Raw genomic sequence first — 22,862 nt, 5'->3', positions numbered from 1 at the left:
ACAGCCCAACAGTCCCTGAGATTTTTTTCAGCTTAACCCCCCTCCCCTTTCTAAGATTCCAGAATTCTCTCTTCTGCTAGTCTCATGCCGCTGTGTTTCTCAAACCTAAACTCATCTTTTCCTTATAACAGAATCAAGCTAAGCTTGAAAGGTACCTGCTGATAGGTGAGCCTACATCTTTACTGGGGAACTCAGGGAGTGAAAGCCCCAGTCATCCCACAGCAACATACCTGCTGTTTTCCTGTCCCCCCCCCTAGAATGTAAGTCCCTTGATGATAGGAACATCTTTCTACCTTTTCCCCCCCTAATATCCAGAGCAGGACCTGACACATAGAAGAGGTTAAATAAATTTTTGTTGATGGATAAATGGATAGATGGATGGATAGGCTGATTGATTTTCTTCCACTTAGGCTCCCTCATTTCTATAAACATAGAAGCTCCAGAACATCTCAATTCTTGAGTTCTTTGAGTTAGCATTAACCTCTTCTGGGCAGGAAGGAATCAAGGGCTAGCATCCTGGATCTTGAGAAGAAGACAGAGGAGGTCTTACAGCTATACCTTGCTTTCCTTTTTCTTTGTTTGCTGTAATTTCTCATTTTTCATTCTTGCTGATGGGAATTTATTTCTCTCATAATTATGACACTTTCATAAAATAAAACTTTGAAATTTCTTTTTTTCCAATCACATTTTGTTTTTCTATATTGTCACCTGTCCCAGTCCTTCTGAGCTCACTGTAGTCTCTTCCCAGACTCCCTGTTTTCCCAGGTTCTAACTCCTAGTTTGGTCTCCTTTTACTGCCTTTCATGATTGGACCCTATGGTTGACCAGTTTGATTGTAAACTCGCCTTCTAATTTTGAATCTCATACCTGCTTGCACTTTTGACACTCACAACTATGTTATTACTCACCTTCTTTCTGTTCTACTTCTCCTTAAATTGCTACTGAGTCTTGCTACTGGAGAAGAGCATGAAACATTTCCAACTGAGCCTTCACTACTGCACATTCATTCAACACACTCAAATGGTTTCCTAGTAGTGCCTTTAGGACCAAATATGAAATCCTCTGTTGGACATTTGGTCTCTTTGAGTCATTTCATTCTTCTCACAACATGATTCCCTTCTATGAACTTTGTGAACCAGGCATATTGGCTCACTTCCTTTTCTTTGCTCATGACCTAGGTCCCATCTCCTTGATGGATCTAGAATTAGAGTTAGAAACAGAAACAGAACATATACAGCTAGGTGGTACAGTGGATAGAGCTCTGGGTCTGGAGTCAGGAAAAACTGAGTTCAAATCCAGCCTCAGACTTGCTGTATGACCTTTAGGCAAGTCACTTAACCTCTGCCTCAATTGTCAAATGGGGATGATAATAGCAACTGCCTCACAGGGTTCTTGAGAGGGTCAGATGAGATATTTAAAAATTCTTAGCATGGTGACTGGTACATAATAGGTGCTTCATCAATGCTTATTCTCTTTTTCATGCCTTCGTAGCAGATATCCTGCATGCCTGGAAGAGTCTTCTACTCCATCTTGACCTCCTAGAATTCCTGTTCCCATCCAAGACTCAGATTAATTGCTACTTTCTGCAAGAAGCCTGGTTAGAGGCTATAAAAGAGCTTACTAACTTTTCTCTTGGGTTTTATTGGCTGCTTCCTATGGAGTCTCTTAGATGTTTTCTTTTGGAGTCAGTTATGTAATTCTGGTAAATTCTCCAATTACAAGCAAAGTTCTCTCTCAAATTCTTTCCTCCCCACAGTTTGTATTGCGTTCTAGCTCTGGGATCCAGAGAGATAAGCCTGTTTTCTAAGGGTGTGGCCAGAGGGTGGAGCTCTGGAGCAGGCCAGTTACGCAGGTCTGTTATATGAGGCTGTCTGCTGGAGGAAAGTGTTCCTGTTGGGAGTAGAACTCTCCATGTTATCCATGGTGTTCTCCTGGCTCCCTGAGAGCCTCTCCAGGCTGTGGCTGTGGGCAACTGCCCTAGTCCTCACTCTATGCCTGTTCCAACTGACCAAGCTTCTGGCCAGGAGGCAGAAGCTGCTTCGAGCCCTGGATAGCTTTCCTGGGCCACCCACTCACTGGCTCTTTGGGCATTCTATGGAGGTAGGTCCAAGTTCTTGGCCAAGGGCAAGGGCAGAGGCATGGATTTGGGGAGGTGGAAGAATGACACATATAGAGGGAGGAAGAAAAGGGGAGAGAGCAAGGAGGAAGAATGGCAAGAGGAGGGATGACAGAGAAAGGAAGAAAATGAAATCACAGGGTCTCTGTAATGGAAAGCTCAGAGGCAGCTAGATCTCCTAACACCTGACCAAGAGACTCCTCTCCCCCAGCAGCATTACTAATGAACGAGCAATAATCTACCTCTGTCTGAACATCAGTGGTGAAGAAGCCCACTACTTCCTCCCCTGATAACCCTTTCCCCTTTTGGCCAGCTCTCACTGTTAGGAAGGTTTGTTCAGACATCCAGATGGAATATACTTGCCTGCACAACCACTTGTCCCTGCTCACAATATTTCCTGGTTCTACCCTTAGGCAGAGAGGGGGAAAAGTACGGTCACAAATTGGCCCTTTGGCCTCCCTGGAGATAGAACTGTGCCTCAGGACAGAGAGAAACAAGGAGATGGAAAAAGGAGAAGCAAGAAACTTGTGACAACAGAGAAGAGGAGGGGAGGGTCAAGGAAAAAGAGTAAAGGGAGAAGGTTGCAGAGAAAAGAAAGAGTTGGAAAGAGAAGGAGATGGAGATAGTAGAGAAGAGGAGAGGAGAGAGAAAGGAGAAAGTAAGGAGGGAGAGGAGAGGAGAACACTGGGAAGGAACAAGAACATGGGAGAGGGAGAGAAAGGAGGTGTGGAGATGGGGGAAGATAAAGAGAGATAAAAGAACTCTTGTCCCTGAGAAATGGGATTTGGAGTTTTCTGTGTCTGTAAATTTCATGGCCTTTCCACAATCCTTATTCTCCTTGATTCTGATAAAACCATCTATTTGGACATTTTATTTTGTCTTCTCTACTACTCCTCTCTAATCTCCTTTTGCTCATTTGTTGACTGTTTCTTCTAAGTCACTTCTGTTGGATTGTGTCCCAGGCTTGTTTGCTCTTTTGGAGGGATATTTCTCAAGTTTCTGTCCTGAGCTTTCTTCTCTGCTCTCTCTACATTCTCTTCAGTGGTGATCCCATCAGCTCTCATGTAACAGAATCTTGAATCTTCTCTCTCCTCTGCTGGTATATTGGATTAGATTGGTTGAGCTCACCTTTTGAGCTAATCTGCCCTGGGATTAAATATTCACCATAACCAGCTTCCATAGAGGCCCCAATGCCCAACCATCTGCAAACCAATCCCTCTTTCCCCCAAGTTCCTCTCCGCCAGCCATTGTCAGAACCTTGGACCTTGCATGGTGGATCTGAGGTTCTCTGTCAAGGTGGCAACCCCTGCCCCAGAATTTCACAGTCAGCCTGCATCTGTCTCAGGGCAGTAGGTAGGAGAGAGGGGTTCAACTATCCCAGTCTTATTTCTGTTCTTTCCCTTATACCATGGAAATTGACTCTCTCTGCCTACCTTTCAAGTTGTGTTATCAGGAGAGTCCTGTGACTCTGTCTTGTTGATGGGTTTGGATTTCTATTTTTTTTTGAAGAGCTTTTTAAAGATTGGTATGAAAAGGATAATCAGAGAGGTTTTGCTGCTCCTAAGCCACCATCTTGACTCTGCCCCTCCTTCTCTCTTTCTAGTCTCTTTTTAGTCACTCAATAAGATTTCTTAGTTTCACCCTTAGTTCAATGCCTCTAACAGACATATTAATTGAATTGAAGTGTTCATAGCTTTTAATCTGTCTTCCAGAAAAACAACTGCTTGATCACATGGCTTGATGGGGATATGATCGGGGATGTAGACTCTAGTTTAAATGATCACCCTAGTGCAAATATCAACAATATGGAAATAGGTCTGGATCAATGACACATATAAAACCCAGTGGAATTGCTCATTGGCTATGGAAGGAGGTGGGAGGAGGGAGGGAAAGAACATGAATCATGTAACCATGGAAAAATATTATAAACTAATTAGTTAAATAAAAAATTTCAAATAAAAAATAATAATCTGTCTTCCACATGTGTGTAGTGTTAGACTAGCCACTATTCAAGAGACCAAGAAGGCAAAATTACTCAATTACAATGTAGTGTTTTATTGAAAAAGAGAGAAAAACTGGGGGAAAAATGCCTCAAGTCCTTGACCTGGTCCAGAAATCAGTTGGAACACACTCTATTGAAAAAATTCAGTTAGAACACTCTCCCTCTGGTCATAGATTCAGGTAAAGGTTCTAATCTGCATATAAACTCAGAATGCAGGTATGAGGTAAATGAGGCAAGGTTTACAGAAACTGGGAGAAACAGCAAACTCATGAACATTTTAAAGTATAAACTTAATTTAGTATGGTAAAGACACTGGTTGTTTCTGCCTACCTCAGACAAGAGGGATTAGGGTGCTTTTGTATTCTGAATGAGACAATCCTAGGCAAGATTAATTTTACTGGGGTCCTGGGCATATTCATTTTGAAGATAATAACTATTACCTTGAGAATGATACACTAATCTCACACTTCACACACACACACACACACAGACACACAGACACACAGACACACACACAGACACACACACAACTCTCAAAATAAGCTTCCTAAGGTACAAGTTTAATCATGTTGCTACTTTGCCTCCAGATTGGAATGACTTCCCATTGCCTATAAATAACATATAAATGATTCAGGTTGGCATTTAAGCCTGAAGCATCAATCCCCAATTGGTTCTCACTTGCCCTTCTAGCCTTTTTTTATACTACTCTCCTCCCTCTATTCTTTGTTATTGCCACATTCAATCTGTACCCATTCCCGGAATTTAAAACCTTATTTTCCACTTCTAAGCATTTGCAGAAGCCATCTCCCCTGCTTGGAGAGAACTTCTTCCTCAGTTCACTTCTCCAAATCCTTTCTCTAAATCTCAGCTCAGAAGTTACCTTCTTGGAGGAGTACAGTTGTCCCTCACTATATTGGGGTTCACTTTTCGTGGCTTCACTGTATTGAGGGTTTAAAAAAATCAAATTCTATAAGGCAGAATTTTCTCTATATTGTGAGATTTTGTGGATGAATATCATACTGTACACAATGAAAATGCAGTATGCCACTACCGCTTGCACAAGTTTGCCAACATAAGATTGTACATGGCACACCATTGGCTGATGGAATGAAAGGCGACCAACCATAGTGCTGTGTTCTGTTTCCTGGGTGCTGATTGGATCAGTGTTTATAAGAGTGTGGGAAAGGTTTATAGGAAAGTGGGGAGGGTTTATAAAGCCTTTATGTATATATATATATATACATATATTAAAATAAACATAATGCTGCTACTTCATGGATTTTCACCTATCACGGGGGTCTCTCGAATGTAACTTCCATGATAGATGATGGATTATTGTATTTCATGCTGCCTCCCCATCGTATCTGTTAATATTTTCTCTTTCTTTACCAGAAAGGAGAGGATGTATTAACTGACATTCTTGTACAGTTGTTTCAGATGTGTCTGACTCTTCATGACCCCATTTGAAATTTACTTGGCAAAGATACTGGAATAATTTCCCATTTGTTTTCTTCTTCATTCATTAAGATGAGGAAACTGAGGTAAACAGGTTAAGTTACTTGCCCAGGGTCACACAGCTAGTTAAGCCCAAATTTGAATGCAGGAGGATGAAACTTTCTGACTCCAGGCCTGGTGCTCTATCCACTGAACCACCTATCTGCTTTAGATATTTTTAGAGCTTATGATAAGTAGGTCTAATTCTCAGAAATGTCTTTGGAGCAAACAGATATCATTTTGTCAAAAAAGTCAAGACTGAGAACTTATCCAAGTCATGTGTCAAATGTAATTGAAAAGACTTTACCTCTAGAGCTTGTGAAATGGCCAAGATGAATGAGGAGAGTCAAAAGGCTCTTCATGGGTGACTTCCATCTGAATTCATCCTCAGGCATGGCAACAAAGAAGTGGCAAACAAATGGCCAAGTCATGGGAATTTGGTTGTAGAAATAGAGGGATTTGTGATGGCAATTCTGAAATCTGTCATTGCTGTAAGAAAATAGCTTAAGGAATTCAGATTTAATTATTAAATGTAGATTGTACAAGGGGATAGACAGACTATATCACATCACTGAAGGTAGTTAAAAAAGGCCTCTGCAAGGCCTAATAAGACATGACCCAGGAGCTGGAATGACACATAATATGTATTGACAAACAAGTGATAAAATTCTTGTACTGCAGATAGACCTCAAAATATCTTGGAGAAGTTGACCACTAAAGTGAATTGAAACTGGGCTATTATTAGAGACTTGCTGTTACACACAATCTTCTTGACTTGATATTGATTAAAAAAAATCCCTTAATTTTCTCCTCCAAATATTATTAGTCTAGGCCCTAGACTAATAGGGATTAGACTAGACTAGGGAATATGATCAGGTTTAATCTAACTTCTGATCATTGTATCATTAATGGGGAAGGAGAACCCCTAAGTTTTATCTAAGGCCTGACCTCTTTTCCACCAAATGCCAGTTCTATAATGAACACACATGGCAAATAAGAAAGAAATTCATTTATCCAAATTGTAGCAAAACTGATCTACAAAGGAGAACACATACCAGACAATATACAGTGAAGGAATTCTCCTTTGGGGAGTGAGATAGCTTAGCTCAACTGAGAGAGAGCATTCTAGATCTTACCCAAGAGGCAATTTCTTGAAGTTTCTGGTGTAGCAATCTGGGGACAAGGGACATGATGGAGACTGTCAGCTCCTCTTGAATTTTCCTTTAGCAACCCGAAGTGGCTTCTTCCATCCTCCTTCTCAAAGCTGGAAGGCAGGAGCACTCAAGCAATTCAATCCTTGAGGAGTCCTCAAGAACACTCGATGCTTGAAGAGCCCCAAAGAAGACTGAAGAATGCTGGTGCTCTCTTGGTCTTACCAACTCCTCCCTGTCCCTTGCACAGGGCAGGGCATTCATTTATCTCCAACAATGGTGAGAGTCTCATGCCAATGGACTTGGGTACAGAGTTATACCAATATTCTTAACTTCTATGAAAGAACTGAAACTTTTCCAAATATAGAATCCTAGCTGAGGAGATGAGAGCCATCTAGGCATAGGACATATTGTCTCTGCTGTTCTGTCTACTAGTGGGTTTACCTAAGGATAATTTCAATGACTCTACAGAGGAAAAGTTTACCTCTTCATATCTTAATTCAACCACAAAAATGGTTATTTGTTCCATCTGAACAATAGTCCTTAGAAGAGAGAACTTAAGGAACTTAAGGGTAGCAACTTGTCTCAGTACCATTTTATCTGAACCTCTCTGAAAAAAGATAAGAGATAACAAAAACAACAAAAACCACCACAATAATATTTGGATGATTATACTAGGTAGCTTGGTGTTACATTGGTTAGAGTGCTGGGCTGTTGGGTAGGAAGATCCAAGTTCAAATCCCTCCTTTCACATTTACTATATCTGTGGCCCTGGAAATGTCATTTAACGTATTTTTGTCTCAGTTTCCTTATCTATAAAATGAGGATGATAATAATATACTCCAGGTTTGGTTCTCTATCCACTGTGCTACCTAACTTGCCCCTTTAAATATCATTTCAAGGTTTCCAAAAATCATTATATATGTATAAATATATAAGTGATCATTACAGTAAATGAAGTAAATGCTATTTTTAATCCTCATTTTGCAAACAAGGACCTTAAAGCTGAGAGAGATTAAATGATTTTCCCAGGGTCATACTATTTGCAAGTTTCTGAGCCAGAATTTGAATTTTGATCTTTCTGACTATAAGACTTTATCCACTGCCCCACCTAGTTTTTTCATATGTGTTTATGTAATTTTTTTCTTTAATGCTCTATCACTAAACCAAATTACTTAACTTTGGTTTCATATATTTGTGTAAATTACCTATTTATCTGAGAAACCAGACTTATCAAAGATAAAATAAAGTTATTTTCCCAATAGACAGTTCCTATTCTTGTTCTGGTTACATGGGTTTTGTTCAAAAGCTTTTTACAATATGATATCATCAAAATCATCCCATCATTTGGTTTTCTGGTATGTGTGTCAGCATTATTTTCTCTTATTTTTATATTTTCTATTTATTGATTTTTAATATTCTTTTTAAATGCTAAGTTCCAGATTCTCTCCCTCTCCCCAACCCCAGCCCACTGAGAAGGCAAACAATATATCAATCACACATGTGAAACCATATAAAACAATTCCATATTAGTCATATTACCAAGAAAAGAAACACAATAAAAGCAATAAAATTATATGCCAATTGACACTCAGAGTTTATGAGTTCTCTCTGGAAATGGATAGCATTTTTCCATCATGAGTTCTATGGAATTGTTTTGGATCATGTATTTATCAGAGTAGCCAAGTCTTCACAATTTATAATCATTACCACATTGCTATTATAACGCACAGTGATCTTCCAGTTCTTGCCAATGCACTTTCTATCAGTTTATTTAAATTTTCCTATGTTTAAATTTTTAAAAATTTATTTAGAATATTTTTCCATGGTTACATGATTCATGATTTTTTCCCTCTCCTTTTCCCTCCCCCCTCCCAAAGCTGACAAGCAATTCCACCGGTCTAGGTCTATACATGTATTGTTGTTCAAAACCTATTTCCATGTTATTCATATTTGCAGTAGAGTCATCTTTTAACATCAAAACCCTAATCATATCACCATCGAACAACCTGATCGATCCTATGTTTTTCTTCTGCCTTTCTGCTCCCACAGTTCTTTCTCTGGATCTGGATAGTGTTCTTTCTCCGAAGTTCTTCTTGATTGTCTTGGGTCATTGCATTGCTGCTGGTAGAGAAGTCAGTTACATTTGATTGTGCTACAGTGTATCCATTTCTGTGTACAACATTTTCTTGGTTCTACTCATTTCACTCTGCATCAATTCCTGGAGGTCATTCCAGTTCACATAGGATTCCTCCAGTTCATTATTCCTTTGAGTATAATAGTATTCCATCACCATCAAACACTACAATTTGTTCAGCTATTCCCCAATCTATGCACACCTCCTCATTTTCCAATTTTTTTGCCACCACAAAGAACGCGGCTATGAATATTTTTGTATGAGTCCTTTTCCTTATTATCTCTTTGGGGTACAAACCCAGCAGTGGTATGGCGGGATCGAAGACAGGCAGTCTTTTAAAGCCCTTTGGGCATAATTCCAAATTGCCCTCCAGAATGGTTGGATCAACTCACAACTCCACCAGAATTATTATTAGTAGTAGTATGTATTAATGTCCCAATTTTGCCACATCCCCTCCAACATTTATCACTTTCCTTTGCTGCCATATTGGACAATCTGCTAGGTGTGAAGAGTACCTCAGAGTTGTTTTTATTTGCACTTCTCTAATCAGGAGGGATTTAGAACACTTTTTCATGTGCTTATTGATAGTTTTGATGTCTTCATGTGAAAACTGTCTATTCCTATCCCTCAACCATTTGTTGATTGGGGAATGGCTTGATTTTTTGTAAATTTGACTTAGTTCCTTTATATATTTGGGAAATTAAACCTTTGTCAGAGAGTTTTGTTATAAAGATTTTCCCCTAGTGAAACTACCTCCATCCTCATTTCTTATGTAGCACAATAACACTCTGTTACAATCATATGCCAAAATTTGTTTAGCCATTTCAAAACTGATGAGTAGCCCCTCAAATTCTAATTCTTTGCCACCACAAAAGAAGCTGCTAAAAATATTTTTGTATATATAGAACCTTTTGCTTTTCCTTTGACCTCTTTAGAGTATAGACCTAGTAGTGGTATTGTTGGGTCACAGGGTATGCAAAGTTTTTTAGTCCTTTGGGCATAATTCCAGATCGTTCTCCAGAATGGCTGGAACAGTTCACAATTCCATTAACAATTTATTAAGTGTCTATTTTCTCCTATCCTCCCCAGTATTTGTCATTTCAGATGAGTATGAGATGATACTTCAGAGCTGTTTTAATTTGCATTTCTCTAATCAATATGATTTAGAGCATTTTTTATATGACTATAAATAGCTTCTACTTATTCTTTAGAAAACTGCCTGTTCATAACTTTTTTCTTTAAATTTTTAAACCCTTACCTTCCATCTTGGAGTCAATACTGTGTGTTGGCTCCAAGGCAGAAGAATGGCAAGGGCGAGGCAATGGGGGTTAAGTGACTTGCCCAGGGTCACACAGCTGAGAAGAGTCTGAGGCCAGATTTGAACTAGGATCTCCCGTGTCTAGGCTTGTTCATAACTTTTGATCTCTTATCAATTAGAGAATGGCTCTTATTTTTTTGTCAGTTTGACGCAGTTCCTTATACATTTGAAAAATAAGGACTTTATCAGAGAAAATTCCTGTAAATTAAAATAAAAAAACTCTTACCTTCCATCTTAGAATCAATACTGTGTATTGGTTCCAAGGCAGAAGAGCATTAAGGTCTAGGGAAAGAGGGTTAGCTGACTTGCCCAGGTTCACATAGCTAGGAAGTGTCTGACACCACCTTTGAACCCAGTACTTTCTGTCTCTAGGATTGGCTCTCAATCCACTGAGCCACTACCTTCCCACTCCTGTAAAACTTTTTTTTTAATTCATTGTCTATGGTACTTTTTACCAAAATGTATTTTCCCTTATTATCTTTTTTAATTAGCTCTATTTTTTCTTTTGCTTTGTCCAAGATCACGATTGTTACCCCTGCACTCTATACTTTAGCTGAAGTATAATAGACACTACTCAAGCCTTTCATTTAAACTCTGTGTGTGTCTTTCTATCATAAGTGTATCTCTCATATAAACCATTTTTGGATTCTGGTTTCTGATCCATTCTGCCAAGCATTTCCAATCTATGAGTTAGCTTATCTCATTCATGTTCATAGTTATGATCACTAACTGCCCATTTCCTTCTATTCCATTTTCTTCTATTTATCCTTCTTCCTCTTTTTTACCTTTTCCCCTCTTCAAAAGTCTACTTTACTTTCAACTACTGTCTTCCCAATTTGTCTTCCCTTTTTATCACCTCCTCACCCTATATATCTTATCTCATTCTTCTCCTATCTCCTTTTATTTGGCAAGATAGATTTCTATACCCAACTGAGGGTGTATATATAGTCTTCCTTCTTTGAATCAATTCCAATGAGAGTGAGGTTGAAGAATAGTCTGCCGCTGCCCATTTCCCCTTATACTATAAAAGCTCTTCCTTGTGCACCTCATGAGAAAATTTGCCCCATCCTACCTCTTCCTTCCCCTTCTCGCAATATAGTTTTCTTGTTCATTCCTACATTCTTTTTTGGAGTTATTTCCAACATTACTGCTAGGTGGTACAGTGGATAAAGTGCTGGATCTGGAATCAGGAAGATCTCTCTTTCTGAGTTCAAATCCAACCTTAGACACTTATTAGCCACGTGACCTCTAGTCATTCAACCCTCTCTGCTCTTACAGTCCTGCTCTGGTCTTTTTCACCCTTTGTATCCCTGTCCTTATGTTTAACCAGTTCAATTTTCCATTCTCTTAGATCCTTGACACCACTGCCTTCTAGCAAGTCACTAGACCTTGTTTGCCTCAATTTTCTCATCTGTAAATAACTTGGAGAAGGAAATGGCAAACCATTCCAGTATCTTTACCAAGAAAACTCTAGCTTGTGGTCATTATGACAAAATCCAGAGTACTGCAGCCAGGTGAAAGGTGATGAGGGAACTCTCCTTAAATGGAGGTTGTGGCTAGAGACCTCCAACTCCACCTTCCCCATTCAGAGTAAGGAGTACCAAGATTAAGTAATACTGATAGAGTGTGAGTTTTAGGGATGAAGTGATCTTGAAGGGATGGGGTTTCTGGGGACATGTTAGCCATAATGTTGCTGGATGAGTTAAACTTTGGGTTTTTTTCTGTGAGTGTTCTATAGATAGTAGGCATTTGAAATTTTTCCATTTCTTCTAGACAATTTTCCAGAATCATGATAGTTAGCTTTTTTATATCATAGTTTTTCTCTAAAAAACCCAATAATTCTCTTATTATCTCTTTGTCATCTCTCTTCTGTGGTTTGTAGAACTTCCACATATTTTTCAGGGCATGGGTGATACTAGCTTTCAAATGGGGTGGGTGGAAGGGCTTACCTTCAAACCTCTAGGGTTGGGTTTTGCCAAAGTCATAGTGGTACATGTCTTTCTTCCAAAATGAGCTTAGGGAAAAGGACTGGGCCTTGGTTCTGGGAAGCATATTTAGCTGTTTTATCTTTAGTGCTCTCTCTGCTATTTTTTCCCCTGTGAAATCTTTGTTGGATTTTCTTTCCTTTCCACTATTTTGGTTATTTTAAACTTTCTTATTGTGGATATAGCTGCATTTATAATAGATAACCACAGAGATCTAGGCTTATACACAATCTGTCATCTTATCTTCTTGCTTGACTCCTTGATCTTTCAACACTAACAGTGGATTGCAATCACATTCACAGTCCTGTTACTATCTAAACATATCAGTCACCTGGGCTATACCACTTAAACTCAATCAGATATTCTGTAACTATTTCCTTACTTAAATCAGGCATTGTCTTTAATAGTCTTTTTTGTTCTATCTTTTCCAGTCCAAAGATTATTCTCCTTATCATAGAAAATAGAAAAAGAATGTGAATTGAACACCTCTGATTTCTCTCTGACCAACTATCATCTACCTTCAGAATGCACATTGTTCTTATCCTTTCTTTAAACCTTCTTTCCCTAGTACCATTTTATTCCAACCCCATTTTGTTCTCCTTAGCATTTTTCATTAACCTGAAATTATTTGGATCTTTAACACCTCTCTATAGTACCATGTAGCTTTTTTATTCATCCTTCATTAATTGCCCTTGCTTCCATTTTTTGTATGTCTTCAAATCAGGTCTCAGTTGAATGACCACTTGGTAGTATATTTTAGGTTTTTAAAAAAAATATAGATTGGACTCAATGGTTGATGATATCACTTAACAACTCTGATTCTATGATTCTATGATCTTTCCTTCTCCCATCTCTGACCCTTCCTGTTGTTTGTATCCTATTACTACCTTTTCCATCTTTCTTCCATTTTCCTTCCTGTATCTTCTTCCTATATATTTCTCTTTATATCTCCATTTCTCTTATTCTCCATTCTTTTTATCTTTCTCCTGGATTTCTTTCTTTGTTGTGATAGATAACTTGTTCATGGATGGGGACTGAAAGGACTGCCACCTGTGTGTATTTATCTATGTATATGAAATTCTCCAACTTACTGGAATTTGTTTATTTTCTCTCCTGACCTCCAGTAATATGACTTCTGTGATTTCTACTCCCTTCTCCCTTCCACAAATGCAGATCCGAGATGGAGGAGAATTGGACAAGGTTTTATCATGGGCCAACACTTACTCCTGTGCACACCAGCTGTGGTATGGGACTTTTCTTGGTTTCCTGAACATATATGACCCTGAATACATCAAGGCTGTGCTCAGTCGTGGAGGTGAGGAAACTTGAGGCTTCCTAATGAGGTCTGGGTCAAAGGAGAAACCAGAAGGGTAAATATGATAGGGAATGAATGGAGAAGGGGAATAGGTGAGTACAATGGAAAGGGACCCTAAGCATGGGAATGAATGGGGGCCAGAACTGAAAACTTATGTGAGATAGTAGAGACAATAACTGTTATTAGGGCTCTGGCAAAGATAGTTTGCGGAGTGAAAAGGGTCAAGACAAAAATGACAAATAGAAAATTGAAGTCCAAGATAAGTAGGGTGATAAAAGAATGCCTAACTGCTTTTTCAAAGGTTGAGCCATTAATCCAAGACAAATTTCTTTTTTTAAAATTTATTTAGAATATTTTTTTATGGTTACATGATAAATGATATTCCCCATTCCTTTTCTCTCCCCCCTCCAGGAGCTGAGGAGCAATTCCACTGGGTTATACATGAATCATTGTTAAAACTATTTCCATGTTATTCATATTTGCAGTAGAGAGATCTTTTAACATCAAAACCCCACTTATATCCCTATCGAACCACATGATTGATCATATGTTTTTATTCTTGTTTCTGCTCCCACAGTTCTTTCTCTCGATGTGGATAGCGTTCTTTCTCATAAGTTCTTTGGTGTTGTCCTGGATCATTGCATTGCTGCTAGTAGAAAAGTCTATTACATTTGATTGTGCCACAGTATATAAGTCTCTGTGTACAACATTCTCCTGGTTCTGCTCCTTTCACTCTGTATCAATTCCTGGAGGTCTTTCCAACCAAGACAGATTTCTTGACAGGGTACTAAAAGAACTGGAACATATGAATATTAAGCCATTGGCAATGTTTTTTTTTGAGATTATGGAATATGGGAGAAGTACTATAGATGAGAAGGGGAAAGGTCCCAACTAAAAAAACAAAACAAAACCCAGCAATAGAGTGCAGTCTGCAAGTTATAGCAGTGAGCTTGACTTCAATACTTGTCAAGATTCTAGAAATGTACCATTAAAGTGATGGTTGGTGAAAGATTTGGAAAAGGAAGCAGTGACCACAAAGTGCCAACATGGCTTCATTTAAGAATAGCTTATGCCAGATTAATCTTAATTCCTTTTTTTTAGCGTTTCTAGATTGGTAGACCATCTATTTCAATCCCACACAGAGACAATTGTTCTCTAGATCTCACCATCTCACTCAGAAGTGTTCTACCTCCATGCAACACTCACTAAAGTGAAGCACAAAGAACACACTAAATAACTGTTATGATTATTGTCTGATTCAAAGCTGGGAAAGAGAGTTAGCACAGGGATGATAAAGTCAAAGATATAAAAAAAGCTAAAATATTTAAATATTCAGCAAAACATAACATGAAATGAAGTAGAGGCAAAAATAAAATATTATACTTGAGTTAAAGGAAAATTACCTTTGAAAGTAAAAGATAATGGGAGCATAGCTTAATAAATAGTTCATCTGAACTAGTGGTTTCAGTGGCCTACAGGCTTGCAGGGGGATGTGGCCACCAAAAAAGCTAAATTTTTTTATAATTCAAAGATATTTCATTTTCCTAATTACATGTAATAATTATTTTCAATGTATATCTTCCAAATTTACAAGATCCAAACTGTATCCCTCTTTCCCTTTCCTTTCCCCTCTCTGAGATGCGAAGCGATTTGATCTAGGCCAGCATGATTTCCATGTTGGTCATTGTTAGAAGAGCATACTCATACAAAACTTTTAAAACTCCTAAATAAAACAGTAGGCTTTATTCTGCATTCATCTGACTTCAACAGTTCTTTCTCTGGAGGCGGATAGCATTCCCCATCCTAAGTTCTTCAGAATTGTCCCAGACGAGGAAGCTAATGTTAACCAAGTCTGCATTGAGAGGTAGAGACTTCAGGTCTAAAAAGATGATGGTTCCCTTTTCCTCTGTCCTCATTAGACCTCATGAGGAGGCTTGTGTTCAGTTCTGGGATCTACAGTTTGGAAAGGACATCGATAAGGAGGAGAATGATCACAGGAGGGCTACCAGTTTAGAGAAGGACTGTGAGTTCATGCCATATGATTATAGTGTAATGGTATATTGGGAAAAGCACTAGATTAGGAGGTAGAGGAGTTGAGTTTAAATCCTATTTCTGCTATTTACTACCTATGCGACCTTGGATAAGTCATGTAACCACTTTGGGCCTCACTTTTCTCAACTGTAAACTATGTGGTTTGAAACAGACAATTCCCAGTGTCTCTTCTAGCTCCAAATCCATATTCTTATTCATTGGAGATGTTTAGATCATAGATTTAGAGGTGAAATTATAGCTTTCTTAGAAACATTTTCGTATAGAAAATGGTAACCCTCCTCTGCTTAGTTCCTCAGAGATGAACAGTGGAGTGGGAGGAGGAGTTGCAGAAAGACAGCTTTTATCTTGATGTGCATATAGCAGGTCTGTGGGGTGTTCTACCACACTACTGTACCTCATATCTCCCACATAGGCTCTGGCCTGGTAAGCTCACTCCAACCTGCTCTCATACTTGCAAACCTCCATTTCCACAAATGTACTTTGTTGTTCCACTAAAATTCTCTGAGATTCCGGGAGGGAACTCTATTAAGGGAGATATTTGCTCTTCCTTTTTACCAGTCTAGCTCTTTAGCCCCTACCAGTGCATTTCTATTTGAACAATTTAGTCATTCAAAATGACTGCTTTAGATCTTTAGCATAACTATTTACTTAACAATCAGGCAAAAGAAAAAGTGAGGATAATTTTAAAGGCACTCAAGTATTAAAGCAAATAAATAATAACTACATCACAATTTACACATAAACCTGAAACGCATACTCTCACAAAAACAGTCAGTAGCTATTGGCAAGGGTGAGTACACACAGATTTGCTAAGGAGGCACATAAACTAGGAAACCCATATTTTAAAGGTAACTCACAGATCTAGAATTATAAAATTCAGTGTATTCTTTCTGTCTTAGAAATTATTCATCCAAGTTCCTTAATAAATGTAATTTCTCTGTTGAAAACATACTTCAACTTTTAAGTTCAGCTGATACTATACTTGACTAATATCACAACATTTCAGTCAATGGAGCTGGTAAGTTCTGAAACCTGTTCTTCCTCTCCCTCCTGCTCTCCCTCTCGCCCTCCCTCTCTTTCTCCTGAGCTTTCTCTCCCCCTATCTCTTTCTCTCTCTTTTTCTTTCTCTCTCTCCCCATCTCTCCCTCTCCTCCATTCTCTCTCTCTCTCTCTCTCTCTCTCTCTCTCTCTCCCTCCTTTCCTCTTTCTCTTTCTCATTCCCCTCCTCTCTCCTTCCCTGTGTCCCTGCCTCTTACTAAATTTCTATTCTGAGTTAAACTGTAGGCAAATAAATTATATTTGTTCCATAATCGTACATGCATACATCTGGTTTTCATATTTTCCCAGATATTAACTCAGATGTTATTCTAGTCAGTGAAGTTGACCATGTTTTTCATTTGCTCCAGCCTTTGAGAGCTTGATACTACCAAAACTCAGCAACAAAGAGATGTGTATCTTCTTTCCTAACATGATAAATATGGAAATATGTATTGCATGATAGCACATGTATATCCTATATCGGATTATTTTCCATTTCTGGGAAAGGGGATGAGTGGGAGGGAAGAAGAGAATTTGGATTGCAAAATTTCAGAAAACAAATGTTAAAAATTGTTTCTATGTGTAATTGGGAAAAATAAAAATATTATTGGAGGAAAAACCTGATCAACAAACAGCTCAGAATTTAGTAGCAGCTACTTCAACAACTGTAAGTTACATAAACTTCTGAGCAGGCTTAACTCAGCAATGAACCAACAAGTATTTGTTTACTATGTGTCTGGGTCTGGTGCTAAGGGCTAGGGATACAATGAAAGGCAAGAACAGCCTCTGACCTCAAGGAGTCTACCATCTAACCTAATCCTAATCCCATAAGTCTTAAAGCAGGGGTGGGCAACATATGGCTCTTTCTGCAGGAGCCATAAAGTCCATTTTTTTTCAGGCACTGTTACAGGAGCGGCACTGTGAGCACTGTACGGCTCTCATGAAATTACATTTTAAAAAATGTGGCGTTTATGGCTCTCACAGGCAAAAAGGTTGCCGACTCCTGGCTTAAAGGGACAGTTCAATAATCAAGAAAAACTTCCTCAGAATTAGAATTAACCACCAAGGGAATGGGTTTCCTGGGGATGTGACAAGGAAGTGGCTACCACCAATTAAGGATTCTGAAACCAGGATAGGATGGTTACTTGTCATGGTTGCTGGAAAGGGCCTTCTTCTTTGGGCTTGTGTTGAATTTGATGACCACTGGGATCTCTTCCATCTTTGAGATGCTGTGTTTCTGAACTTCTGGGCTCCTAGATACTAGATTTTGTATCCGCAGGGTAAGGGCAGGATTGGCCCTAAACTAACCTGATCCTGCTTTGCCTTCTCAGATTTGGGGGTTACAGAGAGGCCTCTCTGACAGCATCTTATTTTTCCCTTTACAGATCCCAAAGCCTGGGACGTATATGGTTTCTTCCTACCATGGATTGGTGAGTAGGATACCTCTGTTTTCCCTAACTCTCTCACTCATCTTAGGTGGGGAAGGGGAAATAGAAGGGCAAGTCTCAACAGACTGAGTCTGGGGTAAGAAGCAAGAATATCCAACCCTTTCTTCCTCTCCCTCCCTTGCACCATGTACACCACACATTTCAGTCCTCTTCCATCTCCAGTCTTAGTCTTGTGTCAAATCCTGGGCTTGTCTGGGTAGAGATTAGGTTTTTGCTTTCTAGGAGCTCCTAGTCCTGATGATATAAACCACTCACTTGCCATCTTACTAAGACCGAGCAAGAAACCTAAATGAAAGCTTAGAAGACCTGGTTCTAACTCTGGCTCTGCCCCTAAACTATGATGTGACCTTAGGCAAGAAAGACTCTTCTCGGAATCTCTTTTTCCTCATTTGTAATAGAGAAAAAAGAGATTCTCTACTCCTTACAAGATGACTGTGAGAAGAGCAGCCTGGATGGCCTCTTTTTTATTTAATAATTTTTATGTTTTAGAAAAGTTATCCATGGTTACATGATTCATGTTCTTACTTTCCCCTTACCCCTCCAACCTCCTCCCCTCCTCCCCCCATAGCCAACGCACATTTCCACTGGTTTTAACTTGTGCCATCAATCAAGACCTATTTCCAAATTGTTGATAGTTGGATTGGTGTGATAGTTTCGAGTCTACATCCCCAATCATGTCCGCCTCAACCCATGTGTTCAAGCAGTTGTTTTTCTTCTGTGTTTCCACTCCTGCAGTTCTTCCTCTGAATGTGGGTAGCGTCTTTTCCATAAATCCCTCAGAATTGTCCTGGGTCATTGCATTGCTGCTAGTACAGGAGTCCATTACATTCGATTTTACCACAGTGTATTGGTCTCTGTGTACGATGTTCTTCTGGCTCTGCTCCTTTCACTCTGCATCAATTCCTGGAGGTCTTTCCAGTTCACATGGAATTTCTCCAGTTTATTATTCCTTTGAGCACAATAGTATTCCATCACCCGCATATACCACAATTTGTTCAGCCATTCCCCAATTGAAGGACATTCCCTCCTTTTCCAGTTTTTTTGCCACCACAAAAAGCGCAGCTATAAATATTTTTGTACAAGTCTGTTTATCTATGATTTCTTTGGGGTACAAACCCAACAGTGGTATGGCTGGATCAAAGGGCAGGCAATGTTTTATAGCCCTTTGAGCATAGTTCCAAATTGCCGTCGAATGGTTGATCAGTTCACAACTCCACCAGCAATGTATTAATGTCCCATTTTTGCCACATCCCCTCCAACATTCTCCCCTTCTCTCATTTTAGCCAATCTGCTAGGTGTGAGGTGATACCTCAGAGTTGTTTTGATTTGCATTTCTCTAATTATTAGAGATTTAGAACACTTTCTCATGTGCTTATTGATAGTTTTGATTTCTTTATCTGAAAATTGCCTATTCATGTCCCTTGCCCATTTATCAATTGGGGAATGACTTGATTTTTATACAATTGATTTAACTCCTTGTATATATGAGTAATTAGACTCCTTTCAGAGTTTTTTGTTATAAAGATTTTTTTCCCCAATTTGTTGTTTCCCTTCTGATTTTGGTTGCATTGTTTTTGTTGTACAAAAGCTTTTAAATTTAATCCTGGATGGTCTCTTAAAAAATGAGAGATTTGAGAAATACTATATCAGTCCAGCTTGTCAAATGATCAGATTAGGCTGCTTGATCTTCAGGAGCCTTCCTCTCCTCTGTAATTCAGTTCTGTTCAAATCCATGGCACTTTATAGCTTTCTAACTATCTTCCTATATCTCTCCTCTATTTCACAGCCACAATTAGTCTTTAATTTGTTAACTTCCACTCACCTTTCAATAACTTGCTGTTTGTCTCCTATTGAATATTTTCTTTGAGGTTACCAATGACCACCTAAATGTTAAATCCAATGGCCTTTTTTCAGTCCTCATCCTTCTAGACTTCTCTGCAGCTTTCATGACTGCTTATCAGTTCACTCCCACCCTCTGGATATTCTCTCTTTCCTTTGCATTCACAATAATATTCTCTCTTGATTCTTTTTCTTTTCTGAATCTCTTCATTCTCCTTTGCTGAACTGTCAATTAGTCACTTGCAGTCATGTCTGACTCTTCATGTCCTCCATCCCCTATTTTTCTGGGAGGGGAGGTTGGTTTCTTGACAAATACTGGAGTGGTTTTCCATTTCCTTCTCCAGCTCATTTTACAAATGAAGAAACCAAAGTAAACAAGGTTAAAGTACTCCCAGAGTCACACAGCTACATGAACACTTATGAATACTTTCTTCTGTTTTGTGGATATGGCAAATCATTGATTTAACACCAAACTTGTAGCCAACACCAGCAGTAGGCATTCTGGTGCAATGTTTATCTAAAACCTTGTTTTCTCACTTAGTTGCATCACTGATTTTTCATGTTTGGACTCAGAGTCCAAAGGACTTATGACACACTTTGGAGGCATCATTGCAATGTAAAACTTGAGTTTTAAAGGCAAACACTGAAAATATGCAATGAAAGTATGCAATAGGAGCTCTTTACAAGGGTAGGGTGAACAAGGCCAGTAAAGTGCCTCAAGTGATATCCGTGCTCCACAAACTTGGACACAATTCACCTCTCATTTTTTCCATATTGTGCATAGTCATGGCTATATGCAGTTGCCATTGCAAAAAGTGAAAATGAAGTTGCTAATAAAAATCACTTGAGGGGGCAGCTGGGTAGCTCAGTGGGTTGAGAGTCAGGACTAGAGACAGGAGGTCCTGGGTTCAAATCCGGCCTCAGACACTTCCCAGCTGTGTGACTCTGGGCAAGTCACTTGACCCCCATTGCCCACCCTTACCACTCTTCCACCTATGAGCCAATACACCGAAGTTAAGGGTTTAAAAAAAAATCTCTTGAATGAAGCCAGGAAAATTAAATGGGTGAATGCCAAAGTTCAACTAAGCTGTCCCCAATCCCTGAAACACTCTTTCTCCTTACTTCTAACTCTTGAAGTCTTCAGACTCCTTCATGACTCAATTCAGGTGACACTTTCCTTAGGAAGCTTTTTCTGAACCTTCCAGGTATATTCCTCTTTTCCCATTACCTTGCATTTACTTTTCTGTGTACTTCTAATCTCTTTGAGGGCAGGGACTGCCTTTTGCCTCTTTTTGTATCCCTGGCACTTAGCATAGTGCCTGGTACATAGTAAGTGCTTAGTAAATGTTTACTGATTGATTTATTGATTGATACTTCTTACTTCCTCCAGTAAAATATAAATCTCTCAAATGCAGAGTCTTGGAGGAATTTCCATGGTGAAAATATAAAGATTTTTGTCTTTATATCCCCTTAGTGCTTATATGTTTTAAGGTACCTTCCCACTCTAAATTTTGCATTCTAAGTCCTTTCCCTGCTCTAGCATTCTCTTTTCTAAGTTTTAAAATCCCTTCATGTTTTAACATTCTTTATTCTATTCAAGGTTCAAGGTCATTCCCAGCTCTGTCATTCTTTCGTTTTCTTCATATGCATTTTTAAGTAGTTTACCCCCCAGTGAAGTCTTATTCCATGACTAAGGGCTTCAGAAGACTCCTTCAATTTCCATTTAATTGAAGGCTGACTGTGTGCTCCCGGAAGAAGAAATGGGCTCATTGTGCCTCTCAAGGTTTCCATGCGCCTGGATCACGTTCAGGAAGTGACTGTCCTGAGGGGGAAATGCTGCTCTCTCATGTGTTCTCCTCCTTAATTTCAGGGAAGGGGTTACTGGTCTTGGATGGGCCCAAGTGGTTCCAGCATCGGAAACTGCTCACTCCTGCCTTTCACTCGGAGGTCCTGAAGCCATACATGGATCTGTTTGTTGAGTCTACCAAAACTATGGTGGTGAGAAATTCCTTGAGACCTTGTCATTGCCTTACGTCTCAATACAAAACTAAGGCTGGGCTAGCTTGGAGGGAGAGATGAGGTTGGGGCCTGCAGTGTGGGTAGAACATCTCTGGGAATAGATCAGAAAAGGAAACTGGACAGTTGGGGAAGGGATGCAGGAAGAGAAGTGAGCCCTGGGGACAAGGGCTACAGTGGATCAGTGGGAGTTAATGTTGGAAGGGCGCTCTGATTTCTCATCCTTTTTTAGGACAAATGGGGCAAGAAGATTCAGACAGACAAGTGTGTCAACATCTTCACGGATGTGGGCCACATGGCTCTGGACACTCTGACTAAGTGTATCTTTGGAAGGAGCAGTGGGAGCCAGACACAGAGGTTAGAGGAAGGGCCCTGACTGTCTTGGGGACCTGCCTTTACCTGACCCCTGGGAAGCAAACCCCTGTTCTGAAAGCCCTGCCCTGGGGATCCCCTAGTTTGAGGAAGAGAGACACAAAATCATAAGGTCTAGCTCGTAAGGGTCTTGATGGAAGATATGGGACTTTGTATGGCCTCCAGTACAGAGCTTAGTCTTCCAAGGTCCAGGGGGAGGGAGTATGACTGCATCCCCTCTTCCCTCCTCCCCCTTTCCATTGCTTCAGTTCTTCATATTCTTGATCCCTGCAGTGACATCAATTATCATCAGGCCATTGGGAAGCTCACCCTGTTGATGCAAGAGAGAATGGCGACTTTCCATTATCATAATGACTTCTTCTACTATTGGCTCACACTTCCTGGCCGGAAATTCCTTCAAGCTTGCAAGGTTGCCCATGACCACACTGGTATGTCTCCAGCCTGCTGGGGCTATCCTTCTTTTATCCTTTCCTCTCTCCTTCCATTCCTTCCTTCCTTCCTTCCTTCCTTCCTTCCTTCCTTCCTTCCTTCCTTCCTTCCTTCCTTCCTTCCTTCCTTCCTTCCTTCCTTCCTTCCTTC

At 39.6% G+C, this 22,862-nt stretch overlaps 1 protein-coding gene across 3 annotated transcripts in view; it reads left to right on the top strand.

The window, feature by feature from the left end:
- The window catches only part of LOC123245740 (cytochrome P450 4B1), a 137,389-nt gene that overhangs the window by 102,138 nt on the left and 12,389 nt on the right, over window positions 1–22,862 (top strand). The window contains exons 1-6 of one of the 3 annotated variants that reach the window (XM_044674742.1): window positions 1,912–2,100; window positions 13,377–13,518; window positions 17,994–18,038; window positions 21,766–21,893; window positions 22,144–22,268; window positions 22,557–22,711. In XM_044674742.1, coding sequence (XP_044530677.1) covers window positions 1,912–2,100; window positions 13,377–13,518; window positions 17,994–18,038; window positions 21,766–21,893; window positions 22,144–22,268; window positions 22,557–22,711 — 784 coding nt within the window. Of the gene's footprint in view, window positions 1–1,911; window positions 2,101–13,376; window positions 13,519–17,993; window positions 18,039–21,765; window positions 21,894–22,143; window positions 22,269–22,556; window positions 22,712–22,862 lie in introns of those variants that run through there. The other 2 variants (XM_044674744.1, XM_044674743.1) reach the window with 2 other exon arrangements.

This window comes from Gracilinanus agilis, chromosome 4 (assembly GCF_016433145.1).
Source record: "Gracilinanus agilis isolate LMUSP501 chromosome 4, AgileGrace, whole genome shotgun sequence".
NCBI classification, from domain to species: domain Eukaryota; kingdom Metazoa; phylum Chordata; class Mammalia; order Didelphimorphia; family Didelphidae; genus Gracilinanus; species Gracilinanus agilis.
The sequence above is the reverse complement of the archived record's forward strand: the minus strand, read 5'-3'. Positions and strand labels throughout refer to the sequence as shown.